Here is a 25,023-nt window from a genome sequence, read left to right on the forward strand (position 1 = left end):
CTCCCTCCCGCGCAGGCCCGCCCCGCCGATGCGAATAGACGGAAGGAGGCTCGGCCTAAGGCACCTCCCCCCACCTAGAGCTGTAGGGAGAATGACGCAGCCGGAAGGACGGACCACGCCTCGGGAGCCACCTGCCTCAGGGGCGGGGCTGTAACCCCCCTCCCCACCCCGTGGCCGCCTTCTGCCAAGCTAATGGGCGCTGCGAACTACAACTCCCAGAATGCCTCGCGGCGGGAGCCGGCGGTTCAGCAATCTCTCCGGGGATTGGCCGGGAGGAAGGGGCCAATAGGCGTTTCTGGTACATGGGGGATGGTGAAGCTAACGCCCTCATGGCTGGCGTGTGACGCCGTGTCGGGGGCGGGTCAGCGAAGGCACCATGTGCCTGATGGCGGCGTCCAGCTGTTAGCCGGGCCGGGTGGGAGCCATGGAGCAGGAGAGGGGCGAGGTGAGCTGAGCTGAGCCGAGCCGAGCCGCGGGGGCCGGACACCGGCCCTAGGAGGGGCAGAGAGATGCTGCAGCCTCCGATCCCTTTGCCTGCCCCGGGACCCGGCCCCCGGACACGGTAGCTCCGGCCTCCCCCGTCTCGCTGCGGGGCTGGCCAGGCAGGCGCTGCCCTGCGGGGCTCCGGGGGCCTTGCGCTGCGGCAGGGTGGGGCTCACCCAGCGTTACAGCGGCGAGGTGCTTTGGGTGAGAAGCCGCCATTCAGAGCCTGCTCCGCCCCGGGGAGGGGCTGGGGAGCCCGTCCCGCCCCCTTTGCGGCCCCCGGCCCGAGGGACCTCGGCCAGCCCGCCCGCCGCAGGGGCTTGGCAGGGATGTGGGCAGCCAGGGAAGGATCCTTCGCAGGGGGTCCCCTGAATTCTGTTCGTAAAAGGGCCTGGTTTGTGGGGCGGTAACGGGCCCCCACCTGCCCGCGGGTAGATCAGGCTCCTTCCGTTGAGGTAACGCAGTCAGTGGTGCCCGGCTCCGGCGTGGGGTGTAGCCGCTGAGCCCCTGGACTTCTTCGCTGCCGGCTTCTGGCTCTGCCCCGTGCCCAGGGCCGTGTGAACAATCTCCTGTTTTCCTGCCACCGCCTCTGCGGGAAACTGTTCAGGTTCGATGGGAGCAGCTGGAAGCTCCCTGTTTTTTAATGGGAGTTGGATCTGCTTACGTACACCAGGACCGAGTCTGTGTCACTGTGCCCCAGCATGTGTCTGGCCGCTCTTGTTTTGAGGCGGGAGGAAGTGGGAAAGCAATATGGAGTGCAGGGATTGAAGGGTGTCTCTTGCCCTAAAAGCTTATGCTACTGCTTTAGCGCCTGGCAGCAATAGAGGACTGGTGGTCTTGAAGTCACCAGTCAGCCTCCAGTGCGACTATTGCTGATCCTACCTTGCTGTGTGCCTCTGTGAACTGATCTCTCCTTATACCTCTACTGTGGCCCTCCTCTCCATCCTTCTGCCACCCCCCACTTTCTGCACTTCTGTGACTATGAATTCTTTTTCTGTGGGAACGCTGAGTCTGATGGGTAAAACATAAAAGAGAACTCACTAAGGGGGTGGGAGTCCTCTTCCCCTCCTCCCCCCACATCCCAAGTGAGTGGGACACACCTGCTCTTGAGTCTGCTAGATAGAATCTTTAGCAGCCACACCAGGTTTCCCCTCCCTAAGCCTTGTGGGACAACCCTGCTGTGCTGAGGCCAGGCTTACTGCATAAGGGTATGTTGAAAATCTTGGGTCTGAAGCATTATTCTCTCCGCTAGCTGACTCCCTTCTGCCGCAAGACGCCATCCTTGAAGCGGATGGAGGAGGAGGACGAGGAGGATGAAGATGATGACGATGACTTGGACTTGTTTGGGGGTTATGATAGCTTCCGGGGTTACAACAGCAGCATGGGCAGTGACAGCAGCTCCTGCCTGGACGAGTCTAGTGATAATGATGTGGCAGATCGTGAAGCTGGGGAGCTGCCCACCTCCCCTCTGCCGCTACATCCACCCACTACAGGCCGATTGATGGAAGACAGCGGCTCCGAGCCAGGTACTATATGCTCTACATACCATAAAGAGGCACAATAGCTAATTAGAAACAGATGTGGACCCATTTGAAAGCAGTACAGCAGTACAGTGCTTCAGGATATGCGTGGTGGTTTAGCTTAATACACATGCCCTGGGAGTGGAACTGCCCAGTGATTGTGTTCTATGCTCTGAGTTCTGTCAAGAGGCTCTCGGGGTTCTGCTGGGGTTAGTCAAGTTAGCTACGCTTTCTGGCGCTGTAACATTGCTGGCCTGAGCTTAGCCCTTGCAGGGTTAATGCCATACCCCCAGCTCTCATTCTGAGTATCTTCCTCTCCCCCAGCTGTGTGTGAAATGTGTGGGATCGTGGGCACAAGGGAAGCTTTCTTTTCGAAGACCAAACGCTTCTGCAGCGTCTCCTGCTCCAGGAGCTACTCCTCAAACTCCAAGAAAGCCAGCATCCTGGCAAGGCTGCAGGTGAGTGACACCCACCCGGTGGTCTCTGGAATCAAAGTGGGACTCGCCTGTAGGGGGAAAGTGTCAACAAGACCATGCTTGCTGGAGGCTTATTGGTACCTCCCTCCCTTCCTTGAGGGACACAAGGGTCCCGCTCTCTACATGGGTGGGAAAAGATGGGGAGGGCAGAACTGCACGGTATCCATGGTGGTTCTGGCTCTTCATGGCCCCGTGAGTGTAGAAGAATGTCATGACCTCTGAAGTCCTTCAGCCAGAGATAGGGAGGTGAGTCTGCACCTTGCCTTCAGGGATACATTATCCCTGTGCCTCTGGATCCCAACCTCATCTTCTTTTTATGCTTCCCCAGGGCAAACCACCTACAAAGAAGGCTAAAGTTCTGCACAAGGCTGCATGGTCTGCCAAAATTGGGGCATTCCTCCATTCCCAGGGGACAGGTCAACTGGCAGATGGAACGCTGACAGGCCAAGATGGTAAGTGCAGGTGGGTGTGGAGAAGAAGGAGCTGGACATTAGACAGGCTGTGTTCTGCATCGTCTTCAGAACCAGCTGACCCTGACACTCTTCTCTTGTGTCCTCCTGCAGCCCTTGTCCTGGGCTTTGACTGGGGAAAGTACCTGCAGGACCATGGTTACAAGGCTGCCCCCGTCAGCTGCTTCAAACACGTGAGTTCTCCTTATTTTCTATGCCTTTCTGCTTGTGTGCAGTGTGTCATGTTACCTGGGCTTATTGGCTTCTTCCTGTGTGCATGAGATGAGTGAGGAAGAGGTGTGGAAGCCACATGGTATAGAAGAGTTGGATATCAGATTCTGTCTCTGCCTCCTGACAGGGGGGGAGTCTGAGCCTTGCTGGTCATGCCGGAATCCTGTGGTGGGAGCATGCTCCGTCCCCAGGAGGAAAATAGGCAGGGATCTTGATGTTACCTGAGATAGAAATGTCATTGAATGACATCAGGGAGGGAGGTGGGACTCTGTCCTCCCGAGTTGTGCTGGAAGGAACCCCAAACTCTTTAGAAATAGAAACCCTGTCTGTCTGTCTTCTCCCCACCACCCCCACTTGAGCTGTGGGTGGTTCTTCGCACAGTGCCTCTAGTTTTTCTGGTATTACTTTGTTCTTCTCACTCCACGGTGATGTCATGGACTAGAGGAAATGGCTGTGCTAGCTGCCATGCTGTCCCCTAGCACACACCACATCCAGACACCACACTACTTGCAGTGCACCAAGGCCACGGCCATCTGGATTAGCTTGCTTTGAGCGAAGCTAACAGCCACTGGTTCCCTGCTATGCCAGTCTACATCAAGACAGGGCCATTGTGGGTGGAGCTTGCCTGTTCTCTTAGCCCCGCTGATGCCAATTGTCCTCTCAATAACTATCCCCATCACGCTTGTCATTGCCTGTGTGATCCACATTCTGCGGCGTAAAACTCTAGTTGGCTGGAATCCACCTGCCCATACAAGTAGCATCACACACCCCCTTACCACGGAGCTCTGTATTCTCACAGCGAGCAACATCATCTGCTTCTGCAACCCAACTGGTTCTACTGCCAGCATGTCTTGGAGGAGACCATCTTACAAGGTTGCTGCCACAGGCCTGAGGCTGATGTGTGGTCTCTGATGCCTGTCTGGGGAGAGGAAGAGGTCTCTGGCCAGCTCAGCCTGGTTTAGTGTATAACTTGGCAACTGAGTTCAGACTGGCCGAGGTGGACATCGCTTGGAGTGTCAGATGGTGCTGTGAGGAGATGGAGGCAGGGAAGATCTAGTAGGATAAGGTTCAGAACACCCTTCCACTCTGCCTGATTTGCTACTAACTAGCATGGAGGCACGTGCAGTGCTTTGTTGAGGGGACTCTAAGAAGGACAGTAGATCCATGGCCTAGCAGGACAAGGAGCTGGACTGAAGCTGCTGGTTGCATTGCCAGCTTTCCACAATGCCAGCTTTCAAGAACCCTGGATCCGGAGAAGACCGCCAAGCTGAGTTGGCAGGACAAGGAATCAGGAGATATGGGGCCCTGTACAGCAGCAGGTATGCACCTTCTTACTGTTTTATGTACTGATTGGGGAAGGGGGGAGGCTGATTTCACAGGGGTGGGGAAAGGGTCTTCTGGATGCTGTTAGTGTATGTAAAAAGGGCAGTTATGACCTTGCATGAGGGTGGAAATACCCATTTTTTTTCCCCCTTCCCTTATTCTAGCAGGGGCCAGTCTCCACTCACATGCCTCTGCAGCTCTTGCCAAATCCCTCATCAGCTCAGCTGTTTTGGTTGCTCTGTCACCTCCCAGACGCTCTACCTGTTTGTGCCCCTCCTTCCTTTTGCCTCATAGGCCTCCGTTCCCAGTCAAGGTGGAGACGCCTGCACAGTGCCTGGCTGAGCCACACTGTGTGGCTGGACTCAACTTGGCAGATCCTTGGGGAGAGAAGGGGAGATTGCAATGTAAAAAGTCTAAAAACAAGAGACTCTAATTGCAGGAAACTACTGGCTGGGCACAATGGCCACAACATTCATGTGACATCATATCCGTCTGCCCCATTTGCAGTGCAGGCTGCTGAACCAGATTGGTGCCTCTATTTACCTGCAGCCTCCCATCAGTCTGCCTTGCTGTTAAAAACCTGGAAAACACTCGGGCATATTTTACTGGCAGAGGTAAGCAAGCAAAAATACAGCCCATGGGTTTGGGATACAGTAATTGCATGGCCTATTCCCAACTGTCTGACAATAAAATCCTCTACATTTATCAGACACCAGCTAGTCTTGGCCCTTGGCTTTTCCCACACCTGGAACATTTTATTTGGAAAATCTCCGAGCAGGTCCTCCAGTCTTGCCATCAAGTATTAGGGCAAGATAGTTTCCCTTCTCCCCCACAAAAGCTCTCACAAAGCTTGGTCCCCTCTCATCTGTGTGAACCACTACTCCAAACTTACCAGCTTTCTCCCTTGCTCTTTAAAATGGCTTATTTCCCTTGACGGGAGTCCCGTCGAGAGATGGTTTGCAGGATCCTTTATGGCCCACAATAAGGATGCTCACAAACATGCCCAGGATCCTTTTTGTCCCACAGTAAGGATGGCACACAACATGTGCTGACAGACATGCCCTGATTGAGTTAAACTAGTGCAAGCCCCATGCGTGGACACCCATTACTTTAAAACTGGCTATCTGTAAGCCAGGGTTATATGGATTTTAGGAGTGTCAACACAGAATTGCACTGAAATAACTGAAGGTGCAATTTAAGCCAATTCAGTTAAACTGGTGCAATTTTGTGTGTAGGCCAGAGATCTAAGTCACCTTTCCTAATTCAGTTAGGATCATTCCTGGCTTTTCTCCCTCTATCGTATTAAGTAGCATCTTCACCCACCCTTAGTCCTAACAGTGGTGTGTGAATACCAATGCCATGTCCTTGCCATCTCTAGTTCCTTCCTGCAAGATACTTTCTTCTTGGACTAGAGTTTGAAACTGAAGTGAAATTATCAATTTTATCATATTGGATGTGCTGTTGCTTTGGCTGTTAACTCTCTCTCTCTCTCTTTATTTCAGTGACCATTGCACCAGTATAGACCTCCCAGAGCAACCTGGGGGGAAGCTGATCAGATCCACTGTGGTGAAAAGGTTCACAGACCTTGGGGACCAGGAGAAGAGCAGACAAGACCTGTTCCTGAACGTGTGCCAGGGTTCTGAATTCATGTATGAGTTTGAGAAGGTGGTTAAAATGAGAGACAAGGGAAGGTTCTGCCAGGAGGACAAGAAAATGAAGCAGAACTCTTTGTGGAATGAGACGTGCAAATGGAAGAGATGGTTCCTAAAGAAAATACCAAATAAACAGTGCTCGGGAGAAAATGGCTGCTATCTTGATGCAACATTAGGCCTCCTGGCCAAGGCTACAGTGTAAATGTGGCTCCAACAAATCACCCACTGTGATCTGTTGCACTGTGCTGTTATGTCTTGATCTTGCAGCTGGCCTATAGCCTTTCATGTTTAATAAAAATCTTCCTGGATAAGAGAGCCTCTGGCTGACTTAGTTCCCCTCCTCGTCTTTAAGTGTAAGTGTAATACTGCACTGAATTATTCCTCTGTACAGTTCCCTCCCCACACCACATCGCTCACCCAAGTGGGAGCTATATACATGCATACAAACAAGGATGTGCTACCTCCACTCCAGCGTTGCATAACCTCTCTTAATTGCAGCAATTGGCTCATCAGTACCCCCCCCAGTGCCTTCTGCCATAAACTTCCACACTGTACACGTGAAGGGCCTCCATCTGTCACCCTTACATTGACAAGTACCTGCACTGACACCAATGGGGCTACTACCTGTGAAAGCTGCTAACCAAGGTGGCAGAGCTGAGCCCTAAGCTCAGGCAGTAATGACTGTAGATCACCTCTGCCACTGAGGGAGAAACTGAACCCCAGTGCAGCAGAGTCCAAGTGCAGAAACTGAATTCCTACCATCCATTAACACTTTGAAGGTGGGTGAATAGAGAGCTTCTATCTCGTACTTCACCCCTTGCATGCAGTACTAATATGAATAACAGCTTCAAATGCAGCAGTGTGCCTGGTCAGCTGCCTGTAGATTCTGCATCTTTGCTACATTGTTCACAGAAGTCACCTCGCTTAGTTTCACATATGTTATGCAGTAAACAGATGTTATAATTGCTATGCTTGTCCCTGTGCTGTCATTGGGTATCTCTGCCTTGCTCTCAGCGCCCCCCCCCCAAAAAAAAAAACAACCCCCCCCCCCAAAAAAAACTCATTCTACCACCTTCCTGCTAAATATATAGCTAAAATGGTATCCTCTGCGTGGGTGTGGTTAGGAGGTGGTTTTGTTAGCCATGGTAAAAATGGCTAGGCACTTAGAATCACAGTGGGGGTGGAGACACCATTCATGTCAATATTTTATTATGGGAATAATTCTCCCTCCCTCTGGTCCATTCTTAAGCTCTAGAATTTTTCCATATTGTGGCATCATGTGCTTTGGGTGGTCTTCCTGTGTACGTGTTCAGATACCTGCTATGCTGCTCCCCTGGGGCTGGTGTCACCATGGGCCAGTGCTCCTCCGACGTACTTGTGGGAGAAGAAGGGCCACGTGATAGCTCCGAAACAATTTGGAAATTGTAATCAAGTCCTTCAGTGATTTCTGGCACATTGGCCACCTTGCTCACGCACCCCTATAACACTGTACTGCCATGCATGCAGCCCATGAAATAGCAACTGTGATAGTAGCCCCTACTGTGGTCTTCGTGACCTCAAACTGGTGTCCAGCTGCATGGTAATTGTCTGGGGTAGCCAGCTTCCATGGAGCAATTGCCTCTTTTTTCTCATGGTGATTAGCACTCTTGTCCTAATGGACTGGCACTGCAGGGTCACAGCTCACCAGCAGTATGGAAAACTCTTCTTTCTCATTCTGAAAATATGCAGTCCCTGCTGCTTGGCCCAGAGCCAGAGAACAACTTGGTGTCATCAGTCTTGTTATGGTCTGGGCGCTAAAGCCATCTTTAGATTTCAAAGTCGGAAGAGTTCAGAGCTTACTGTTTCGGGCTGTGTGAAGACTTACGAAGGCAATTGTGCCTCATTATGCTCAGTTCATGTTGTCATAGTTTCTCTTTACAGCCCTAAGGGCCAGAAAGAACTGGTTTAAATGAAAGCATAGATTGTGAAGCACAGCTCTGTGAGCAAGAGGCAGATTGTGTCGCAAAATATGTGCAGGCTGGATCATAATTACCATTCTCTTCTCTCCTCTCCCGTCATCTCTGCCCCAATCTTGCAGGTGCCGCTGTTTGAGCAGTGGGAGGACGTGATGAAAGGGATGAAGGTGGAGGTGTTGAATAGCGATGCTGTGCTCCCCAGCCGGGTGTACTGGATTGCCTCTGTCATCCAGATTGCAGGTAGGTCTCTTGAGAGGCTTATCAGGAACGACAGGGATTGGCGATAATTGAGGGATGTTTATCAGATCTAAATCTATCTGGCCTGGCCATATGACACTTTAATGGGGCTACGGGAGCCATCCAGGCAGTGAGTGCCGCACCCCCTGCCCTGCCCGCAGCCAGCCCCGTCTCCAGCCAGCCCTGCACCCCCCTTCCCTGCCTGCAGCCAGCCCCTACCTCCAGTCAGCCCCTGCTCTGTTTCCAGCCAGCCCCACACCTCCTTGCCTCCTGCCAACCCCGCACCCTCCTGTCTCCAGCCAGCTCCGCACCCCCTGCCCTGCCCGCAGCCAGCCCTGCACCCCCTGCCTCCAGCTAGCCCTGCCCTACGCCCCTGTCTGCAGCTGGCCCCACGTCCAGTGGTGCCCTGCAGTTCCCAGGGCAGTAACCCTGCACACCTGCTTCAATGAGGGGGGCAGGGAGCAGCTGGGACCCACACATGTGCACACCCTAGGGTGACCAGACAGCGAGTGTGAAAAATCAGGACAGGGGGTGGGGGGTAATAGGAGCCTATATAAGAAAAAGACCCCAAAATCGGGACTGTCCCTATAAAATCGGGACATCTGGTCACCCTAGCACACCCCCAGGGAGTGGCGGGGACCCACACATATGAAACAGAGCTCATTTCTAGTTCAGGCCCATCTTTTTAAAAAAGAACTTTAGGCAGGATTAACATACATCCGTATTTTCCCAGACAGGTCAGGCTTTTTGGTTCTTAAATGGCCGTCTGGGAGGAATTTTTAAAATTTAATCTCCTGGGAAAATACGGACATATGGTAACCCTGTTGGTACAAAAAATACATACTGGGGCACATCCCTTAAATCAGAACTTTTTATAGGGAACTGGTTATTAAGATTTTTGGCAGCTCATCACTGCATCCAGGGGTCTTTGAAAGGGGGAAATGCCAGGAGGGAGAAGAGTTGTTTAGGAGCAATAGATGGAACCTAAACAAGGTAAACCGGCAGGTCTCGTGGAAGGACTTTGTGTTGCTGAGCTCCATTCGTTTTCCAAGGGAAGGGGTGGAAGGTCCTTTCACTTGAGTCACTTGAAGCTAATTTTCATGGAGCACTGGAGAATGTATTGTAGGGAACAAAGTAACCAGAGCAGAGAAAAGATTTAATGCATCTCTTCCCTCTCTTCTTGTCTCCGGCAGGATACAGAGCACTGTTGCGGTACGAAGGCTTTGAGAATGACTCCAGCCATGACTTCTGGTGCAACCTGGGCACAGTGGACATTCACCCCATTGGCTGGTGTGCCATCAACAGCAAAATCCTGGTACCCCCACAGAGTGAGTGCCTGTCGGGTGTCATGCTGTGAGAGGAGATGCCAGTGTTTAATTCCACATATAGCAGTCTTGGTTTCTCTCCTAGCTCCGTCTCACAGTGTCATGTTCGTAATGCTTGGGAATGCAGATCCGCTGCTGTCTTCTGTTATAAAGTGTCCATTTCTCTTGGTCCTCAGAAAGCAACTTCTTGCATTGCTCTCTCTCTCTGCAACTCCCTCTGGTTGACTAGGAGTGGTGCTGGAGGGTGATGGGAGGAATTGTGTCTATCCATCCTCAACTGGAAGGATCACGAAGGGTGCTGGTAAAAGAGCAGAATTCTGGCGTGTGGGGGTGTTCTTTAAATGCTGTTTACATAGTTTGAAATTGACATGTCTTGACTTACACATCTTACTCAGTTGCTTTCCATTTCCACAGCCTATCCCAGCCTTCTCCCTAGGCCCATATTACCTTGGAACAATTTACCAAGGCTCAGGGTGGCTTCTCCATCCCTGATCATCTTTAAATCAAGACTGGATGTTTTTCTAAACTATCTCCTTTAGGAATTATTTTGGGGAAGTTCTATGGCCTGTCTTATGCATGAGGTCAGATTAGAGCAGAGGTTCTCAGCCAGGGGTACGCATACCCCTGGGGGTACACAGAGGTCTTCCAGAGGGGTACATCAACTCATCTAGATATTTGCCTGTTTTACAACAGGCTACATAAAAAGCACTAGCAAAGTCAGTACAAACTAAAAATTTCATACAGACAATCACTTTTTTATAATGCTCTATAGACTGTACACTGAAATGTAAGTACAATATTTATATTCCAATTCATTTATTTTATAATTATATGGTAAAAAGTCAGCAATTTGTCAGTACTAGTGTGGCTGTGACACTTTTGTATTTTTATGTCCGATTTTGTAAGCAAGTTTTTAAGTGAGGTGAAACTTGGGGTACATGAGAAAAATCAGACTCCTGAAAAGGGGTAGTCTGGAAAGGTTGAGAACCACTGGACTAAAGGATCATAATGGTCTCTTCTTGGCTTTGGAATCTATACCGCCTCATGTCCCAATTCAGGCCCTGCTCTGGCAGTCATATCAGCATGGGCAGCCTCTTGCTCCCAAATGGAGCCCCTTTGAAATTAGTGGGGCCCTGCATGGGTGCACAGGTCCATGTGTGTCAATCCAATTGCAGGATTGGGATCTTAGTTTGTAAGTTTTCCAAGGCACAGATCATGTCTTCTAGCTCAGTATCCCACCTCCAACAGACCCTTGGGTTGAAGGGATTTCCTTTTATCTATTCTAAATTTGGTGCCTTTTAATTTTCATGAAGTGCCCCTTGGTTCTTGTGTTAGGGGCTGACTGACCTCCTCTGTACCAGCCACTATTTTAAATAGCACTCTGCTGCCATTTTGTTCTATATTTGTACACCTAACACAATGGGATCCTGATCTGTAACTGGGGCTCCTTGGTGCAAAGATAACAGAAAGAATATTAATGAATTTTCTTCTACTTTCTGTGCCAAATGGTGGCAAAGCTCCGCGAGCTTATCAGAAACCTGACATTCTGCTGGTACATAGCTGCAGTGTGGCTGTGAGTGTGTGAGAGTGAAAGACTAGTGATCATTGGTGTATCTGAATGGGAAGAACATCTTGAATTTAGACCGGCAATTCCTGGAAAGGAGGAAGGGGTCAAATGCATTGTTAACTTTGTGCCCTCATGAAGGTGCAATGGGCAAGTAACATGAGCTGTTATTCTCTGTTTCTGTACAGCCATCCACGCCAAGTACACAGACTGGAGGGGGTACCTCATGAAAAGGCTGGTGGGAGCAAGGACCATCCCTGTGGATTTCCACATCAAGGTAAAGGGGAAGGACAAGTGAAAGGTTCTACCATCCATCCAGCTCACAGATGGAGACACAGCACTGTGGGAGGAGTCTCTCTCTCTTGGTTCAAGCTCTGTTTACCTCTCCTGTTGCTCATTGGCACTGGGAGGGAGAACCAGTATAGTGCAGGGTGGGGGAGGGCATTTTCCTTTAAGGCCTGCTGACACACCTGGAAAGTAGGACAGAATGCTCCTTTGGCAATGTGGGTTCCTTTGACCCAGTCAGCCTGACTGCTTCTCTTTCAGGGCTTAAAAGGATGTTCTTAAACAGTTGAGGCCCAAAATATTGGTGAGGGTTTTGTTTTCCTTTGTGCGCACGCACACAAGTAAATCCTGCTATTCAATGTGAATTGTTTTATTTCAATGAATGAGCTGTTTGTTTTGAATAGAAACATTCTTCTTCACTTTTGGAAGCCCAGCAACACGCTGGGGAATGAGAGAGAGACAAAACTGACGAGACTAGCGTCACTGGCTCTCCTGAAATGCACACAGTCAGTAGCACTGGGTGTGAAAAGATCTTGACAGGCAGGTTTTTTAAATAATCGGAAGGGGTGTTAGTAGATGTGACTCCAGTCAGAGTTGAGCGAGAAGGCAGGCTCCCCCTGCTGGCACGTTTTGAAAAGTTTCTTTCTAAATTTCTGATGGGGAAAATAATACCATGAAATGGCTGGCAGAAAAAGAACTTGACGGGATTCACTTATCTGCAGGATCCAGGGTAGTCAGGGACATTGAACTGGAGACACTGAACTAGAGTCTCCCATGGTTTGAGGCAATTATAATGAAGCTGTTTGTTCATGGGATAATCTGTCAGACCCACTGAGCCGTGGTGGAGACAAGCTCTGGGGAGAGTTGGCAGTGAAGTGCTAAAGAGAGACTGGAATGTTACCGTGTCCAAGGCTTTCCCAGACACAAATATACTTACTCCTCATGCCCAAGTCTGGAGAAAACCTTCTACAAGGCACATGTGGGGTTGTGTCCCCACAGAGATGTTGCTAATGTGCATTTTGCCACATGGCATTAGATCTCACTGCACTCTGAGACCCTGGGCTCTGATAGACCAAGGTGACAGGTACTTTACAGATGCCTTTGAACGTTCTCAAGGATAGGTTGGGTTGGGCCTGATCAAAATTTGGGAGTCCCCCCAAGGAAAAGTGAGGGTGATGCGGGTGACTCAGCGCAGAGTCTCTTAGTCAGTCTGTACAAGTGCTCCAGGATAGTGGTGGGGTTGGAGGGTGTTGCTGGAGGTTCAGTCTTTCTAGGAAGTGTGAAACAAAGGGCCTGATCCCACTCCCCTTGAAGTCAACTGAGAGACTCCAATAAGTTTGTGACCAGAGGTAGCTATGGAAGACCTTATGGCCACTTTCACCAGAAGTGAGGTGTGAGCCCCATGCACTGGCCCAGTTTGGGCTGGAGGCGTTACATTCTGCCAAACTATAATTATAACAGGGATTTCACTAGGACTGGTTATTCAGCCCTTCTTATCTCCAGTTGTGCAGTGGCACGGTTGTTACCCGGGGTTCTTTCAACCCAAAGCTCTCGGTAACTTTTACTCTGTGCGAGGTGGTGTCAGGAAATATATCAGGGGAGACACGGCCGTCCAACCGATAGATGGCTGGCACAAACAGGACAGCACCAGAGTGCCTTTACTTAAAGCTAAACTTTACTTAGTCTCAAGCACTTATACACATGTCTGCAACAGGTTAGTAGAACACCCCCAACCCTTGATAATTACCAAAGCTGAGTGTGGCTCTCGAGTGGCACAACGGCGCCCGTCTGCTAGCGGGGAACACAAAATGCATCCAGAGGGAGAGTCCAGTCCTGAAGAGTCCCCCTACCTCAAACTTTTTCCCCTTATTTATACATTAGTAATAGAATGACATATCCCTTAAAGCAAACTTTTAAGTAAGCAGTTTCAATGGTCAAGCGAGAGGTTCCTTCTGATTATCGATGAACCAGGTGTGGGTTTTTCCAGAGTTTGCAGCCTTGAGGCCCCAATAGACATTCCTGGGGCACATCCTGCTCTTCTAAGATGCACGTATCAGCAACTTCAACACAATTCTTATCAGGAAGGATGCGGGGTCAAGCTGCCCTTTCTGTGGCACCCAAAAAACCCCCTCCCCTCCTGCCTTGGTTGAACGGAGACTGCTGAGTGGCCAATTTACAGCCTGCTGACTTGGCTGCTTTTAGCAGAAAGCCATAGTGGTTTTAGGCACTTTACTGCTTTGCCAAAGTCTCCCTGTACATGGTCTTAGAATGGCTGCTGTGTTCCTCCCTCGAGGTGTCTGTTCCTCCCAGCGCTGACGTGCAGCCAAGTGATCAGCGTGCATGTGGAGAGAGTCGTGTTGTGTAAAGCGTTTGGGGATGAAGGGATCTGAGAGATCCTGTTTGTTTGTTGTCCTTGCAGATGGCAGAAAACATGAAGTACCCATTCCGTCAGGGCATGCGGGTGGAGGTAGTGGACAAGACCCACGTGTCTCGGACGCGCATGGCAGTAGTGGACACAGTGATTGGTGGCCGGCTGAGGCTCCTCTATGAGGATGGGGATAGCGATGATGACTTCTGGTGCCATATGTGGAGCACTCTGATCCACCCAGTGGGCTGGTCACGTAGGGTGGGTCACAACATCAAGAAGACAGGTACAAATCCATGTGGCCTTTCCCGGAACTCTCCCAGCCTGCTGTCGATTGGTTGGTCCCAGAGAGACACTGACACAAGATTAGAGTTGACCCGAGTCCTGGGTTCTCATGGAATGGTTCTGATTCTGACAAGGCCATTCCGTGTCTTGCAAGCTGGGCCAGCTGTCGTAATCACATCACCTGCTTCTAGCGTAGCAGACCAGTGGTTCTGTCTGGCCGTGTAACCTACCCTCTGATATCCATTATGAGATGTTGCAAAGGCCGAACAACGCAGTATAATGCACCTGGCCAATTAAACTCTGCTGCATGTCAGTGGTACAAGTGTGATTTCTTATTCGACTCCCCAAGAGGCAGTCAGTTTCTCCCCCTGAAGTGTGAGTACACTGTACCTTTATGTTAGCCTGCATAGTTACAGATGTTATTAATGGCTATACATTTATTGAGCCTTATGTGGCAAAGCTTGCTGGCCCCTTTAAGAGCATGTGACATTAGGTCATCTCTTTCTGGGGCTTGGCCCTTGAAGGAGAGGAATTTGTGGGCAATACAGTTCCCCAGGGGAGTCCAGGGACCAAGAGGCATCATATGTCCTTGGACTACTCTTCCCATCAGTTCCTAGAATTCTTCTCATTATTATTAAGAGGCAGCCTAGCAGCACCCACTCCTAAAGGGGCCAGCATGCTTTGTTGTGCTTTAAAAAAGAAATCCAGGTTCAGCTTAGGTGTCCTTCCCTTTCTTCTGCTGAGCCCCCAGAGCACATCTCTGCCTGGTTTCCATATATTGTGTATAGAAGTTTATATCCGTGATAAATCTACCATCCTTTGAGTTCAAGGGACCCTTTATTCCCATAATACAGGACATGGTAATACAAAGGGACTGATCCATTTTCCCTTTGTAATTTTGAACATCCCCTTCCAGCCCCCTCTGACTAGCTGGTGCCTTCCTGTTTCTTATCGCTGCTGACCTCCAATCAGATGGTGACTTAGCAGGACTCCCCCTCTGTCACAGTAGATGTCTCATTTCTGCTTCTCTTCCTTGTTTCCCTCCTCTGGCAGAAGAAAAGCGCAGTGACATGGCAAACCATCCCACCTTCCGGAAGATCTACTGTGACGCTGTCCCCTACCTCTTCAAGAAGGTAGGAGAGCTCAGCCCTCGCGCCTTGAGACTGCCATGGCAAAGAAGGGATGAGGGGGGAAGCTTTGCCAGGAGACGGTGGGACCCATCCCGCACTTCGGCACGGCTCTTTGGACTCTAACCCATGTAGATGCTGAGCTCTCTTCTCCCTTGCACCAGCGGAGGAGTGTCTGGCCCACAGAACTCTGCATAGTGGGCTTGTTCGGGGCTGGAATGAGGGGGTTCACTTGCCCTGAGGCTTTGCTTGCTGTGGGGGCTTGGAGCTGGAATGGGGGATGTTTGAGGATGGGGTGGGGGATGTGGTCAGGAGCAGGAGAGGATGTTTGCTCATTCAAGGTCAGGGTGGAGGGACTCAAGGATGCAGACAGGACTAGGGGCTCGGGTGGGGAGTAGCTGAGAGGCTTGAATGGGGGGAGGGCTTGCGCAGGGGTCGGGGGGGGAGGTGTTCCTGCACTTAGATCGGGTGGTGGATGCACAGTAGTCTTCAGCCAAGGGTGGAAGGGGATGCTGACACGAGGCTGGGCTGGACTGAGGGAGCTCAGGTAAGAGGCCTGTGTGCTACAGAGGCTGGGCTGGAAGGAAGGGCTTGCTCCATGGGAGGCTGGGAGGCTTGTTGGCTCTGGGTGGGGGATGGCATTGGCATGGCTGGCTCTTCTGATTGATTGATTGATTTATGGGAGTTTCTCTTTGTTCCATTGGGCTTAGTTTGCCTCTGGTTTTGAATCACATTAGCGCCCCCCTCCCCCTCCAATCGTGTTTCAGTCCTTTGGTTTTCTGCTTTAGGGCAACCTTTCCTTTCCCTTCCCTTCCCCTTCTTCCACCCTGCTGTGCCCCGCCGTGTCTTTGAATCCCCTCTGCACTCAGAGACGGGCCGTGGTCCTGACGGTGACGCCCAGCTTGTCTTTTCCCTGCGGTCTGTTTCAGGTGCGGGCTGTTTACGCTGCGGGTGGCTGGTTCGAGGAAGGCATGAAATTGGAAGCTATTGACCCCCTGAATCTGGGCAACATCTGCGTGGCTACTGTGTGCAAGGTAACCTGGGCTGACGGGGGACAGAGTCGAAGCCTATGACATCCGAGCTTCTGCTCAGCATCCTTAGAGAGCAGGACGAGGTAGGGGGCCTGTCGGGGGCTTGTGAGAGAGGAGGCAGGGCTCTTGTTTTGGGAGGGCTCTGAGGGAGTGAGGCAGCAGGGAAGGAGGTTGGGGTGCTTGTTCAGGGGCCAGCAGGCTGCCCGCAGCTTCAGCAGCTGGGGCACTCAAGGCTGGGGTCAGTTTACAGATGTGTATATGCTGCCTGAGGACAGGTGTGCTTGCCTGCAGCAGGTTGAGTTCCTTGCCAATGCAGCACGTGTGCTATGCTCTTCTCCCACATCCTCTGCCCCTGGATAATCGGAAGGGAGGATCTGCTTTCCCAGAAGACCTCAGCAGCTCCTGGAGGGTGTCAGCGCGGCATACAGAGCGTGGCTTTGAGGAGTAAAGGGATGCAGGGAGTGTTAGGGGAAGCGCTGTGTGTGTTCATACATTCTGCATGGCCTGGCTTCCCAGTCTTGCTTTCTCTCCCCTCACTGCTCGCTCCCTGTGAAGCGCCTTGCATCACTTGGCAGGGCGCTGGGCGATATGATCCCAGGGAGCCTTTTCCTTCTCTAGACTCTAGTCCACTTTGCATAACTTGAGAGGCAGCATCACCGTGGGCTTCCAGTTCTCTCCCAGAAAATCATCGGCTCCCCGTACAACCCGAAGGGGGGGACTTGAAGCAAAAGGCTGACTAGAGATTACAGGAGGGCTCTTTATTTGTCCAGAAAATGTTCCCCTGAAGCCGTGTCTGGCGCGATCCATTTTGAGGGATTGGAACTGGTGGGAACGAATAGGCGACTTTGTTAGCCCTGGCATCATGTGCGCCTGCTATATTTGATAGGCTAAGCAGGGTCGGGCCTGGTTGGTGATTGGATGGGGACACCCAAGGCACAGCAGGGAGTGGTGGTGGTGAGTCAGTGGGTTGTGCTGTTCCCTCTTGAGTCAGTAGTGAACCAGTGACCCAACACTGCCTCGAGGGGGCTCTGTACTGCTGGAGGCACTGTCCTTTGAGATGGAAAACTGAGTTCCTGACCATTTAAGGTTATGGCACTTTTCCCAAGAGTATTGACATCAGCCCTGTGTGCCTGTCAAATTCCATTCCAGGTCACTGAGTCCTGTTGACTAAAACTCCTGCTGCAGTTTCAGCTGGAGAAGCTACCACTCCCCCATCTGTGATACAACATTGGAGTGTATTGCTGTGCATTGTTTAGCACCTACCATGCTCCACCCCAGAGGTGGCTGCATTTCACGAGTGGGGGCATGATCCTCTGATAGACAAACCATAGAGGTCTTGGGGATCTTTCAGAATGAAAGTCTTTAGAGCAAGCTAAGCTGCTCCTCTCATGCTCTCCCCCTCTGTTGTCAGGTCCTGCTGGATGGTTATCTCATGATTGGCATTGATGGGGCAGCATCTGCAGATGGCTCTGATTGGTTCTGTTACCATGCTTCCTCACATGCCATCTTCCCTGTCAACTTCTGCCAGATGAACAACATCGACCTGACCCCTCCAAAAGGTGAGACTCTGAAACCTCCCACCCTGAACTCTAAGGTCACTGGGCTACACATCTCCTAGGGGCACATGATGACACAATTGTGGCTCGGACTGACCAAAATTGTGGGGCCCAGGCCTGCTTGCTTCTTTTTTGAAGAGTCAAGGTTGGTGAGGTTGCAACAGCTGATCCATTCGAACTGGCCTTACTCCCACGCCTTGCTCCAAAGAATGTTTGGTATTTGATGGCTCCTAATCTGAAATAAAATGGAAGTGTGGTCTGAATTTGCTTTCTCTGTCACTGCCAGCGGATTCTAGACCCCCTGGGTTGTCTGATCCAGAAAATGGGGGTCTCCTCCTGCTTTCAACACTGCCCTTGACGTTCCTGGTGGCAGGAGAGAGATCATGCCTAGTAATGTGTTTTAAAGTCCATTTCCTCCTGCATGTGGTTATTGACAGGGGCTGTTCAATTTCAGCTGAGTCCCTGTTGGATAGTTTGTCCACGTCTCAAACCTATTGCACCGCTTGATGCTGTTCCCAATCTGCGCTCAGCAAAGGAGTCCCGGACTGCTGTGCAGTGGCAGAGCGGTGCAGTTCCTCTTATCTTCCTTTGAGCTGCATCCTGGAAGTGCCAGGAGGCTAGTTGTGGAGCCTTGTGAGCTGCTGCTTCTTCCTTGCACTCTCTCTCTTTCTCCCGGCTCTTATGCTCTGTGACCTTTCTACTTTTGCAGGGTATGATGCAAAGAATTTCAATTGGGCAAGTTACCTGGAAAAGACCAAATCAAAAGCTGTGCCAGTGCGGCTCTTCAACATGGTGAGTACCGGCTGGGAGGGGGGCAAGGCAGACACACCAGCTTGGACCCAGCATGCAGGGAGGAGCAAACACACCATGGGAGTTTCTGAGCTGGGCTGTTCTGTGCTCGCGGCTGAAACTATTGGGGCATGCCTGGGAGGTTTCACTGCCGTCAGTGGATGTGTCCTGAGTTCTTTCCCGTGGGCTCCATGAGTAAAGCACTTGGTGGCTGGTGATGAAGGGGTGCTGTCTTTCTCTGAATTTCATAATGGAATGGGCTTTTGATTAGGGTAACTTGCATTTCTTTAAAGCCCACACGGATCTCCAAGCTCGTCGCAGATTGTCCATACAGGGATCAGCCTCCGCACTGAAATGCAGCCCTCTCTGGGAGGGGGAGGCAGGAGTCATTCCACACCAGCAAAATGGCATGATGGTGTCATGGGATAGTGCCACACCTGTCTCACTTCCTCAGTCCCCATGCCTATGCTGGCTCGCTGGGCTCAGTCAGACGTCCTTTGAACCCTGCAAAGCTGTACTCCCCGGTTTAGCATCTGGCCTCTCTGTGGTCAGGCTGAGCTTCGCTGGGGAACGGCGGGGCTTGTGGGCTTTGGGCCTGTTTATATGGGGGTAGCTGAAGTCCCCCGTCGGTATCATGATATGCACTTTGGTGAGAGAAACCAAAGAGGCATCATTGTGCTCTGTCTCCTTTTCTTGAGCTACAGGCATAACCACACTGGTGTATTTGCTTTAGGACTTGGGATTGGCCTGGATGTAACTGGGTTGGGTTTTTCCTCTTCCCAGGACTGTCCAAACCATGGCTTCAAGGCGGGCATGAAGCTGGAAGCAGTGGATTTGATGGAGCCCCGACTCATCTGCGTGGCCACCGTAAAGCGTGTGGTCCACCGCCTCCTCAGCATCCACTTTGATGGCTGGGACAGCGAGTATGACCAGTGGGTGGACTGTGAGTCACCAGATATCTATGCTGTAGGCTGGTGTGAGCTGACGGGTTACCAGCTGCAGCCACCAGTGGCCCCAGGTTGGTGAACGCTGATTGGTTCCTCTGCCCCGATCGTGGTGATGCTGAATTTGGTGGCAGGTTTCTGACCCATTGCTTTGCATGTCCTGCTCTTCTGTGACTTGTGGGGAAGAGAAACCATCTCCCTAGTCCCACATGGACTCCATGTGCCCCTCACGCCCTCTCTCAGCCTGGCTCACTCGCTGACCAGAGGAACCAGATCTGCGTGGTGAGGAGAGAAGACCGGCAGTTTGAGGTGGATTTTAGTCTCTCCTGTCTTCTGTCCCATCAACCAATGGGGGATTGCTCCTGCTGAAATGGGGCATCACACGAGCACTTCCATGCCCCCCTCTAGCTGTACTCTCCTTCTTTCCTTCAAGTACAGTCTTACCCCACCCAATCTTGAAGCAGGTGCAGCTCTGCCCCCCCTCCCTTTCCCAGGCCCTGTGATGTTCTGATGCCCTCAATCTCTAGGATAAGGGGGAACCTCACATGAATGTCACTCCTCTCTTCAACTAGTAGGGGCTGCCACTGCTACACTTCAGATCCCGTCCTTCCATCCCAGAATTGCTAGCTTCATCCCTGCCCTACCCCATCTTCCCTGGTGTACCACTGCGCCCCCAGCTATGCCCAGCCTGTCATGCTCACCCTCACATCCGTACACTTAGCAGCACCACTATACCCAGCTCTTCCCTCTGCTTTTGTGGCAGGCTGGCTCAGGGAGAGGGAGTGGGCTGGTGGATGTGGGTCTTGTATCTGCCTTGTAACATGGCATCCCAGTTATCTGCTGGTGATGGAGCTCAGCTTTCATTTTCCTCTTGTCTTGGTGACAGAGCCTACGACGCCAGTGAAGATCAAGGAGGTGCCGAAGAAGAAGAAGAAACCCTATGGAAAGAAAAGTGAGTGAGAGTTTGATTAGCCCTGCCTCCACATCACCCTTCTTTTCCCCCATTGGCTGGAAACTGTTAAAAAATCCCTCTCAGGTGTGACTAACCGCAGGCAGGAGAGGGGCCTTTTCTGACTCTGGGTACACTTGGTCCAGTGTGTGTTTATAGCTTCATTATTACTCTTTGCATCTCGTCATGCTGCTCTTGCTGAGGAGAGACATGGGCACTGTGTGGGGGGAGGCTGCTAGGCTGTGTCGGTTGGCTGCAATCTAGACTAGGACTGCCTGCCTCTGAGAACGCTTCCAGGTGACTGACACGTTCATCGGCAACGTGCAGCTTCCCCGTTGTCTGTGGATATGATGGAGAGCCCGGCCTGGGTAGCTGGAATCAGTCCATGATGTGAGCTTCTAACAGTTAGTGTTAGGGGATGAGAATGGTTATGGTGATGATCAAGAAGCTAATGGGCTCAGACCATGTTGTTGCTGTGTGTGTGTGTGTGTGAGAGAGACAGAGAACCTAAAATCCACAACCCCACTGTGCTAGGTGCTGTACAAACATAGTAAATGACATTTCCTCTCTCACAGAGCTTATGGTCTAAAAGGCCATAATGCCCTAACTAACAAAATTATACAGACACCAAATACAGGGTCACCCTGCCAGTTTTTCAGGATCTAGGCCCTGAGGATTAAGCAAAGCACTTAACTGAGCTCAGTGGGCCTACTCAGGTACTTATGTGCTTTGCTGAACCACAGCCTTAATGTGTAAGAACTGGCAGCTTGATATTTAGGATGATGGGAAGAGAGGTGGTTATAGCCATCTTCCACTGCCTCTCTTTGGAGTGGGGGGAGTTAACCCCTGCAGAGGCTCCCCACCACTTCAGAGCGAGATGCCACCAGCAACTTGGGAGCGTGTCTGATTGGGAGAAATATCGTGACCTTGCAGCTGATCAGAATGTGTTTTGCTGTTCAAGTGTGCTTAGCCCTGCCCCGTGAAGCTTCTGCCCTGGAAGGTTGAACGCAGTGTTTAGTAAAAGGACAGATTTCCCCAACACTCTTTATTCTTCTTTGTTAAGGGAAAAAGATGTCTGCCAAAACCCGGTCCCTCAAGCAGGCAGCCAAGAAACCAGCTGGCCCAAAAGCAAAGCGAGAAGCAAAAGCTGCAAGCAAGGCCTTACAGGAGCCAGCACCTGATGAGAGTAAGGAGAGGGAGTCACTCCAGCCTGCAGCCCCTCTCCTACATGCTGGGTGCCATTAGCAATCCTGCGGCCTGCTCCCCTTCCTAGCAGACGTGGCATGGGGTCCCTATGGTCTGGGCTGGGGAGACAGCACAGCCAAGACTTAACTGTCTCTTCCGCAGAAAAGGTTCTGGGGGTTTGCATAACGCCATGGCAGTGAAAGCCAAGGGTTCGCGCAGCCCCAGCATACACAGAGCTGCCTCTAAACAAAGGAATTGACTGCTGCCAAATGCAGTGAGCAGCTGTATGTGAGACATGCCTTGCTGCTGAGTCCCGTATCAGCAGGTCCCAGTGGGGATGCGTTTCTGACTGTGTGAGTGAGTGAGAATTTCTCCACAGAGAAAGGTCCCAGAATGACACAGCTGCTTCTGGAGGCTGACTTGCCCTGTTTAGTCCCAGAACAGGTATAGCACCCACAGCATAGGCTTCCCCTGACCTGGAGGGATAAGATGGGAGGTCACTCTGTGTTCTGCTCCCTTCTTGTTCTCTGCTGAGGCTGCCAGTAAGAGGGGCCAATTGGGCTGGTATTTGTATGTGATGTGGGCACCTGCTCGTTGGGAAATGGGACTGATGGGACCCCCAAAGCATTTGTCACTGGGTGTCCATATGAACAGAGTGGGCCCCATGGAGCTGTTGACACCAACTGTTAATGAAGCTTTCTGGGTGGACTGATTTATCCTCTTTCTGTCTCTCAATAGTTATCACTGTGCAAGTAAAAGAGGAAACTATCGACCCGTCAGCAGTGGAATTCGCAGCCCCAGAGCTTCCCATTCTGATAAGCAGCATAAAGCAGGAGGTAGAGGACTAATCTCTGATCCCTCAGGTGGGATCTCCTGGCCTTGAGCAAGGATGTGCACTGCACTCTGGGGAAGCCCCAAGTAAAGCTGTGCAGGAGACAAGAAGGGGTGTCGTTCCTTTGGGCTGGGCACTCCCAAAATGTCACAAAACTCCCCTTTATCCTCGCAAAAGAACAGTCCCCAGTGTCTGCAAGCTCCATTTTGGGGTTTTTTTTTTAAACCCCAGGTCACAGCTTCCAGAAAAGGCACCAAACTTTGAAAGCAATATGGCTCATGGCTGATGGGCTGGAGTCTGAGGGTGGATTCCTGAGTCTGGGAAATCCTATTAGCCCACAGACATGACTCTTTCTGAGCTCTGTAGGAAGCTGCTGCTGCAGTGTGGAGAATGACAGCATTTCAGGCAGGTGTCTGGAGCCTGCGATCTGTGATCTGAGAAGCATTGAAATTGCAGAACCACAACCACTGTATGCGGTCTCAGGGAGAGCAAGTAAGTCAGGAACATGGCTGCTGTCGCTAGGGGAACAACCAGGATGTGCTCATCCCTCTCTCTCATCCTCTCTGTGACATGGACCTGGAACCAAAGAGGGCTCTAGAGAGCAGCTGGGAAATGGAGGAGATAGAAAACAAGTTACAGGAAGGAATTTCTCTCTTGGTTTTACTCATAAATTAATTTTTTCACCTGCTGTGAGATGAGCTAAATCTTATCCAGCCCAGACAAAGACAGTAGGGTATTTATGTTGGCTCTTTCCCCCCTCCAAGACGCACAATGCTGCTGGATTATTATTATTTTTTTATAATCCCAGAGTAAATTCCACCAATGAAATGTACCATAATGCTCTGTAAATAAAATGTAATAGAAGGTCAAAGACTCGTCTGTTGGATTCGGAAACGACAAAATGCCTGCTCCGATCAAGAGGTGAGAGGGGAAGTCTGAACACGAAAGCAGTAAGGAGGGTGTGGTTGTGGTGGTTGTATTCTAGCCCTCATGTACCCACCTCTGCTTGTTTGTAAGATCTGCAAAGAGCAAGTGCCAGCTGCTAGCAACATGGCACAGTCGGGGAGGCTCCTTGTCAGCCGCTGTGGTAGAATTGCTTTCTAGGACTCTGAAAGGGTCCCCTAAGTCAAGTCCTCAATCATGGCAACGTGAAGGATGTGCATGTACACCCAGCAAATGGAGCCGCCAGCTAGGATGGAGTGTGTGCAGGGGAGGTGAATTTTGCCGGGCACCAGTTGGCACAGAACTGTTTGTTCCTGCGGCTTTAATCTCTCCCCCTCCCATGCTGAGCTCTGACTTTCATACAAGTCGATGGTCAGGTGGGCAGTAATAGATCTTCTAGCTCCTTTGTCCAGCGAATTTTTTTCAGGGGGCTCTGGCTCTTTCCTTAAGCTGTCAACTAACTTTCAACCCCCATATTTATATAACTGCTTTCCTGGAAATTGTTCCTAATTTGAATAAAATACTTTTCATGTAAAAAAAATTCTGCGTTTCCCCGATGTGTTGGGAAACCCAAACACAGCAGCACTGGGCTAGTGCGTAAGAATGGGCCAGTGAAGGCCAATTTCACTTTTGTTTGACCATCTAGTTTGATGAGTGAAATGCAAAAGGCAGAAACTCTGTCGGCGGTGATTAACATGCTACCTTTTAAACATTCTTTTATTTTTAATCCTCTGAAGGTGTCCGTGATACAGGTAAGAACTGTGTTTGCTCTCATGTCATTTAAGTATATGATACAGGAGAATAAGATAGTGGAGAATACTGTTTCAACATGATTTTCACTTCCACTTAGAGTCCTTGGATGCTCTTGAATCATCTCTAAGGTTCCCTTTTCTGCTCTGGGGGCAGGGCATTTTGGAGTGTTTTGCTCTTCCTTTTGCCCTCACAAGCTGGCTGTCTGCTACAGGAAGCAATGGTAGGAATGGCAGGACCCTGCATCCTGACTTAGGCCCTGCCTACACTAGACAGAGAGGTTGTGACTGAAAGACATTTTCAAAACATGACCTATTTCCCAAGTCGAGACAGGGCCTTTAGTGCAAGAAAAGGGTTCTGAATCCCCCCTCCCACCATTGGAAAGGGTGCCAGGCATGGCAGATGTATTTTATTGGTCATGCTGCATTCAGGCACCAGCCTCTCATACTGTAATGGACAAATATGCTGGATTGAGCACTTCTTGTTGGGGCTGCAGAGGTGTTAAACTCCAGCCCCAGGGGAAGTGTATTATTGAGGTTTGTTTTTCCTCTGAACTGGAATATTAGCTGTGAGCAAAGGGACTGGAGCAAGCCCTCTGGGATAACACACCTGCCATTTCTCCTCACAGCAATTCAGAGAGCCCATGCAGCATGTGATACTGAAGGGACATGACTCTTTGAAGTGCTGGGGAATGACAAGGCCAGTCCTTTCCTGCCACTCTCTTGCAGTATGATACATCCATATGGTGTAGGCCAGGGGTGGGCAAAC

The 25,023-nt window shown here is 50.9% G+C and overlaps 1 protein-coding gene and 1 long non-coding RNA gene across 6 annotated transcripts; both read left to right on the forward strand.

The window, feature by feature from the left end:
* The first annotated feature begins 291 nt into the window (after positions 1 to 291).
* L3MBTL2 (L3MBTL histone methyl-lysine binding protein 2) lies at positions 292 to 23,972 on the forward strand. Of its 3 annotated transcripts, none has more exons than XM_074941676.1 (17): positions 292 to 445; positions 1,736 to 2,009; positions 2,328 to 2,461; positions 2,808 to 2,931; positions 3,043 to 3,122; positions 8,212 to 8,329; positions 9,520 to 9,654; positions 11,404 to 11,492; positions 13,920 to 14,151; positions 15,204 to 15,283; positions 16,207 to 16,311; positions 17,720 to 17,867; positions 18,574 to 18,656; positions 19,437 to 19,671; positions 20,484 to 20,549; positions 21,610 to 21,732; positions 22,470 to 23,972. In XM_074941676.1, exons 1-17 carry the CDS (start codon positions 425 to 427, stop codon positions 22,577 to 22,579), a joined length of 2,157 nt encoding a protein of 718 aa, XP_074797777.1. In that variant the 5' UTR covers positions 292 to 424; the 3' UTR covers positions 22,580 to 23,972. The 3 variants fall into 3 exon arrangements, with proteins under 3 accessions (XP_074797777.1, XP_074797778.1, XP_074797779.1); XM_074941677.1 differs by having other exon boundaries at positions 15,207 to 15,283; XM_074941678.1 differs by lacking the exon at positions 292 to 445 and adding an exon at positions 789 to 1,090.
* On the forward strand, positions 3,653 to 6,679 carry LOC141980444 (uncharacterized). Of its 3 annotated transcripts, none has more exons than XR_012637563.1 (3): positions 3,653 to 4,478; positions 4,777 to 5,096; positions 5,985 to 6,679. It is a non-coding gene; the product is annotated as an uncharacterized LOC141980444 (long non-coding RNA). The 3 variants fall into 3 exon arrangements; XR_012637564.1 differs by having other exon boundaries at positions 4,922 to 5,096; XR_012637565.1 differs by having other exon boundaries at positions 4,990 to 5,096.
* Positions 23,973 to 25,023: the final 1,051 nt, after the last annotated feature.

Source organism: Natator depressus, chromosome 1, assembly GCF_965152275.1.
Source record: "Natator depressus isolate rNatDep1 chromosome 1, rNatDep2.hap1, whole genome shotgun sequence".
Taxonomy (NCBI): domain Eukaryota; kingdom Metazoa; phylum Chordata; order Testudines; family Cheloniidae; genus Natator; species Natator depressus.